Genomic DNA, 7044 nt, shown 5'->3' on the forward strand with positions numbered 1-7044 from the left:
GTTCCAAACTGTGAGGTTGGGGGACACATCGGACTGTAGCAGAGACCTGAGCTAATGGCATAGTCCCGAGTGAAGGTTAGGACAGGACAGGCTTTCTTCCAGGATGCTTTTACCTTGCAGAAGTTGTTACCCTAAACTGCGCAAGGCATCCCGCCCCTTCCACCAGAGCCCATTGAGATGACACTCCTGGGCCTTGACTGTCAACAGGTTTCTGCTCCAATCATATTCGTTTGATGTGTTAAGACTTAGAAAACAATGAAAAAAAATACTGGCCTAAAACTGTACGCATATCCAGTAGTAGAATTTCCAGAAAGGTGAGTAGAAAAAGATTCACAAACTCTCCCCATTTTGAAAACTCACCAACTAATAAAATTTAACTGGTAGAAATTTTAAATCTGAGTCAATGTTGCCTCTAATAAATTGTCCTAAAAGTAATAAGAGGAACCATTAGTTAAGAAAGTCTACTAAAACTTCAATCAGTAAGACTGTACCATAGGAACAGGAATGGTCCCCACCTCCATCTCATCTCTACCTTCTGTGGATGAAACTCTACTCGAGGAACTCCACTGGAGATGTGTTTGGCTACAAAGGCCCATCTAGGCCCACGGACACTTGTGGAAAGTCTCACATCTCCCACTGCTTATGGGACAGCTGCAAACTCAGGCTGAGGACTGGATTTGACTCTAGGATGGGCTCCCATCACACAGAAAGGTCCACATCTGCAGCTGCTGCAGACCCAGTGGTCTGGCAAGTTCTGAACCAGGCCTGTTTGTGACTAGAGGGTAGCATATCTTGCAGCAGCTTCAGAAGGAGCTGAAGACCAAAGGTGGGACCTGATTTGACTCCAGAAAAACCCACAGCAGCTGGGACTCTCCCAGCTCCCAGCAGCTCTAGAAGGAGCTGCAGACCCAGGGTGAGGAGAAGATCTGAGTCTGGGCAAGAGCCACAGGCTTGTGGAGAGCCCACCAACTCTGCAACTCACACAAAAGCCGCAGAGCCAGGTAGGAGGCTGCGGCTAACACAGGGCACCATCCGACCACAGAAAAAGTCTTCGGATAGAGCTTCTGGCCCTAGATGCCAGTCTCAGAGGCAAAGGACACCTCAGTTCCTTGAGGACCTGGTCTTCCACTAAACAGTAAGGCCCATGGAAGTGGGGAAAGGGTGATGAGAATTTTAAGGACAGAAACAAACAAAAAAGAAACAAAAAAAGTTAAGAAATGTTAAGAATCAAGAATGCAGGATTCCCACCGAGTAGGCAAACAGGCCATGGAGATTATACTTGAAGGGAATAAAGGCTTGCCTTTGCCATACTGACATCAATGCAGCTATTAGATATAAAAATAAAGAGAAACACTCTCTTGGGATAATAACATGGAAATATCCCATTAAAACATAAAAGTAGCAACACCGAAGTGTGAGGAGAAGAAGCAAATGGATGTCCTAGAAATGGATACTAACTTTAACTGTAGTTCTACTAACTATAACTAAGAAGACAAATTTACTAAGGGAAGTTCCTTCGTGTACTTGAAATGACGCAATCCAGAAGAGTAAATTGGAAGATAACAATTAGGCAGTCAGGAGAACACAAAGAAAGGATGGGAAAAATAAAACTAAAAAAGAAGAAAGAAAAGTATCAAAGAAATATAGTTGAATCCCCCAAAGTGTGTTATAAGATTCTACCAGGAAAGGATAGAAGGGAGAAAAAATGTTTAAGTTATGCCTAAAAATGATCAAATCCAATGGAAATTGTAGCTGTGCATTGAAAAGCTCAACAAACAAACCAATAAGACATTGAATAAGCTCACATGTTCATAGTGTGGTTGAAAATTTGAAAGTCAAAGATAAAGAAAAAAACGGAGACAGGCAAGGAGTCCCTGTACCTATACTGATCAGCCCTTCCAGCTCCCATTCTAGACACAGGCCCCTCACACCCTTAACCACGCCCACTGCCCCACCAGTACCTGCTACAGAGAAGGAGGAACTGCATGTGCCCTCTGTCTCTGGCAAACACTTTGACCATGCAGCAGGCTCATCCTGGGCAGGTAGGAACTCTCTGGAGCTCTGAGGTATGATCACTTCCTTCTGTGTGCATGTGGCTGGTGAAGCCATAGGCTCTCTCCCCTGTCCCCAGTGCACACATTTGCTGTTGGGCACACATTCCAAAAAGGGCATCCAAAGGAGGTGATCCATCCATATCTGAAACTCATACAGCATTCCTCACATGCCCAGATGAAGAAATCAGTGTTGCAGAATCCCCAGCTTGATACGCTCCCAGAACATGTTGTGACCCCTGTCTGTAGATGAGAAGACATATGACATATCAAACTGCCTTCCCAGGAAACTGCCACACACATGTTGACAGGGCTTATGTGGCCAGGGGATGTGTTTGACCCCAGATGAACTGTCACCTTCAACTACCCTGTCCTCTGTGAGTCAACACCAAGTCTTTCTTGAATTGAGTCATCAGTAGTAATGGTGAACTCAGCCAAGCCTCATGCAGCAATGGGGATAGCAAACAGAAAACAAATACTGCCTTGGCTCAGGCACAACACAAAGTCTTAACAAAGTTGTTCCAGGTGGGCAAATCCCAAAGGGAACGTGCTGGTGACAGAAAAAGTCAAGGACAAAAGTTTCCTCCCAAAGCTCATGTCCTCACACGAATAGCCACTAATGACAGGGATTTGCACAAAATTCCAGATGGAGACTTTAAAAGTGTGATTCAAATATGTTCAAAAATGCCAAAGAAGATACTAATAAGTGCTTGTGTGACTTCAAAGACAATGTGAATAACGTGAATGAATTTTAAGAAAATACAATGAGCCGAGTGATACAAGGGAGTCAATTCAATATATGAAAATAGAATTCAACAAAAGTACAGGAATACCATAAAATAATGAAAAATTATACATGAAAAGAAATTAAAGCCAAATAAAAACCTCAGTGAGAATCTTGTCAACTGAAAGAATCATACAGAGGATAGACCATCAGTCTTGAGACAAGTAGATCATGCATTTAATATAAAAGACAGTTAGGGACACTGAAAAGACCAAACTTACAAATTCTGGACATATAAGGAGAATAGTCCCATTCTGAAGACATAGACAATATTTTAAGTAAAACAGCAGAAGAAAAAAAAATCCCTAATCTAGTAAAAGAGATGCTCAATCAGATATACTACAAATAACATCAGATAGACAGGTCTAGGATAGAAACTCCTCGTACCATATTACGAGGTAAAACACTAAGTACACAAAATCAAAAGGCAGGCCTGTAAGAATAACAGCTGACTTCTGAATGGAAGCTAAACTCCACACACTAGCTGGAGCAATGGACTTCAAGTTTTGAAAGAATATAGATGTCAGTGCATATTAACCTAAAACACCCTGCATCATAATGAACAAAAAAAAAACTTTCCACAAAAACGCATCCTATAGCAATTTGTGCCTACTGAGCCAACTCTACAGAGGATGCTGGAGGGGATACTCAAAATGGAAGAGACTGATGGAAGCATCCAAGTAGCAGTCTCATTCACAATAGTCTAATGTGTGTGTGTGTACATATATATGTGTATATGTGTGCATATATATATGTGTATTTACATATATATGTATGTGTGTGTACATATATATGTTTGTGTATACATATATCTGTGTATATATATATCCATGTATACATATATGTTTATGTATGTATGTATGTGTGTGTGTGTGTGTGTGTGTGTGTGTGTGTGTGTGTGTTGAAATACCAAGACACTATAAAAAACCAAATGAAGTTAAGGAAAGACTTGTGCAGTGAAATTACTGAGATACTGAAGAAAGAAATACAGGCAGACACTGGACAATGAAAGAGTTTTTATTCTTGGAGAAATTTTATTGTGAAAATCCCACAACCTTTGCCCAGTTCTAGTCCAGTAAATCTCCCATGAATTCTCTGAATAGTTGGCTGTACCCACTTCTAATCCTCATGTTATCCCGCCTTGCTTGCACACCCTACTTGCACACCCAATGTAGTTGTCTCAAGAGCACTATTCCCAACCCACAGGCTTAGCCCTATCTCAAATGCTGTGTTTGGCACAGCCTGCTCAGCCCTCCTGATGCTAACCTGCCTCTAGACTGCCACATTCAACTACCAGGCCTAGCTCTGGTGGCACAGACTATGTCCAGGGCTACTTGGGCTTCATCCTCCTCAGTCTCCAGGCTTCTCCCTGTGTATGGCACATGCACAGTTCCAGTCTGGTAGAGGAATAAGAAGAAAAAGAGATAAAAAACAAACAAACAAATTTGTGTCTCTTATGTGTCAAGTGGAGCCCTGAACCAGGAAGGGAGCCATACCAGCAGGACAATGAGGACAACAGCATTGACCTGTTTGGCAATGATGAGGAGGAAGATGAAGGAGGCTGCCGACTACAGGAGGAGAGACTGAGGCACTATGCAGAGAAGGCCGAAAAGCCCTCACTAATGCCCAAATCCGCTACCATCTTGGATGTCTGTCCTTAGGGTGATGAGACAGACATGGCTCATTCCATCCAGTTGGGTAAGTTGGTTTGGAGGGAGTCCAAGCTCGTGCCTCTTGGTTATGAGGTTTAGTGTGTGGTGGAGGATGACAGAGTAGGTGTTGATTTGTTGGAAGGGGAGATCACCAAGTTGGAGGAGCACCGGCTGAGTGTCCACATCACAGCTTCCAACAGCATCAGAAAGTCTAAGCGTGTGGTACACGTGTGTGCTCATGCGGAGCTACAGAGATGAAAGACTGAGACTCTGCAAAACAAACAAACAAAGAACAAAGTAAACACACATGGGCTATGTATTTACTTGTTTACATGTAACAGTCATGGCTGAAGTGGATATGGGGATGATTTGGGGAGGAAACTAGATGGGAGACATGGGAAAGCAGGAGGGAGGGAGGTGAGGGAGAGGGGAAATGACATAATTATATATTTTAAAATTACGTTTATTCATTTTACATGTATGGGTGTTTTGCCTGCATGTGTATCTGTATACCACATGAGTGCCCCTTGTCCACAGAGGCCAGGAGAGGGCATTAGACTCCTGGGACCAGAGTTGCAGATGGTTGTGAAGTGCCATACGGGTGCTGGAAATAAACCTCGGGTCCTCTGGAAGAGCAGCCAGTGCTCTTAACCACTGAGCTGTCTTTCCAGCCCAATATGATTATATTTTTATTTAAATTTTTGAATATATATACACATGAATAAACATTATATAAAACATAGATTTTATGTTATAAACTATAAATAAATATATAATATGTATTTAATTCATAAATATATATTTAATCTAAAGGGAGACATCCTACATGTTTGTGTAATGGGGCTCCTAGAAGTGATTGCTTATCAAACAAAAAAAATCTTCCAGTGTCAATGTGCTCTATTTCTTTGTGAGTTGTTGTTCAAGGGGCTCAGAGGATCCAATACCAATATCGTCTATGCCATTCTTTTGCTTGCCCACCAGAATCTGTTGATAAGATCCTATTGCTGAAGACACTATACCTCTTGATTATAAGATAGAGAGAAAGAATATTGGAAGTGTTCTGGAAACTTCCTCTTTTCTGGGTAGCTATGGTAGTGCAGGACAGTGTTACGCTAACAAATCATCAATGTTCTTAGTGAGCTGTGTGAACCTCTTGAACAATAATGCCAACCTGCAACTGTCACCCCGTTAGCTGCCGCTGAGCCCCGCTGACTACCCAGCGCCTACTGCTGCCCTCCCGGTCACGCCATGGAGCGTCTTGATAAACCAGCACTCAATGCGCTGCAGCCTCCAGAGTTCAGAAATGAAAACTCTTTAGCTGCAACCCTGAAGACACTCCTGTTCTTCACAGCTTTAATGATCACAGTTCCTATTGGGTTGTATTTTACAACTAAATCTTATATATTTGAAGGTGCCCTTGGAATGTCCAATAGAGACAGCTATTTTTATGCCGCACTTGTTGCTGTTGTTGCTGTTCATGTGGTTTTGTCCCTGTTTGTGTGTGTGGCCTGGAATGAAGACTCACGACAGTGGCGTGAAGGCAAACAGGATTAAAGTGAACATCACCTTTTGATAGCATGAAATTTATTTTTGAATATGTTAAATAATTCCGGGGTACTGATAATAAATACATTTGTTTGAATAAAGTTGAAAGAACGTGTTAAAACCAGTCTTAAAGCATCAGTCACATTTGGCTAAATTTTGACCCACCCAATAATATGGTTATTTTGAACTCTGAATCTCCATTTGCAAATGAAAAATTTGAAAAATTTGGATAGGTACAGGTGTATATTTTAAATGAGTTATCTCTTATCCTAGGAAGAATTTACATATCTTACAATAAGAAAAAATGTTAGCGATTTGGCTTATACTTGCTTTTCAGTTTTATTTATTTGGATGTATTAAGAAATATTTTGTGAAGCAAATCTAAATATCCTTTTTAAATCAAGGACTTTGCTGGAAAATACCAGGCCCTTGGGTTTGAGATGCCGCTTTCCTTAAAAGTTACTTACATTGTAGGCATTTTAGTTAATCTGACTTTTAAGTCAGTGAGGAAAGATTGCTCTCACATTTCATTATTTCATGGGGAAAGTTACTGAAATCACACTATTCATGCAAAAGTGTGTACGGTTACTGAGGACAGAGAACTGGACTGTCTGCCAGCATTGTGAATATCACACTAACATTGTGCCCTCATTTTGCTTTGAAATTAGGTTTCAGTTGCAAAGTTTATCAAAATCCCACTTAATGTGCTGTCCTAGTTTAAAATAGACAGTATGTGATAAGTTTTAGAATACCAAAATGTTCAGCATTTGCAAATTGAGAGTCTATACAGTTTTGAAACATCACAATTCTTATGAGTTATTCTTGAAGTATTTTTATCTATTAATCTTTCTTTATTTATTACATCGAAGCTACATCCCGAGCATAAGTTATATTCTAAGATAATCCTTGAAGTCTTTTTTGGTGAGACCAACTGTAAGCCAGAAAAAAAGCCTAGTTACCTTGGTACCTAGAGTCTATGGCCAGACAAATCTCTTGGTACTGTGTATAAGTA

The 7044-nt window shown here is 41.0% G+C and overlaps 1 protein-coding gene across 1 annotated transcript; it reads left to right on the forward strand.

Moving 5' to 3' along the window:
* The first annotated feature begins 5735 nt into the window (after positions 1-5735).
* LOC127677600 (vacuolar ATPase assembly integral membrane protein Vma21-like) lies at positions 5736-6126 on the forward strand. Its single transcript, XM_052172648.1, has one exon. The coding sequence runs from the start codon at positions 5736-5738 to the stop codon at positions 6039-6041; it is 306 nt and encodes a 101-aa protein (XP_052028608.1). The 3' UTR covers positions 6042-6126.
* Positions 6127-7044: the final 918 nt, after the last annotated feature.

This window comes from Apodemus sylvaticus, chromosome 2 (assembly GCF_947179515.1).
Source record: "Apodemus sylvaticus chromosome 2, mApoSyl1.1, whole genome shotgun sequence".
Taxonomy (NCBI): Eukaryota; Metazoa; Chordata; class Mammalia; order Rodentia; family Muridae; genus Apodemus; species Apodemus sylvaticus.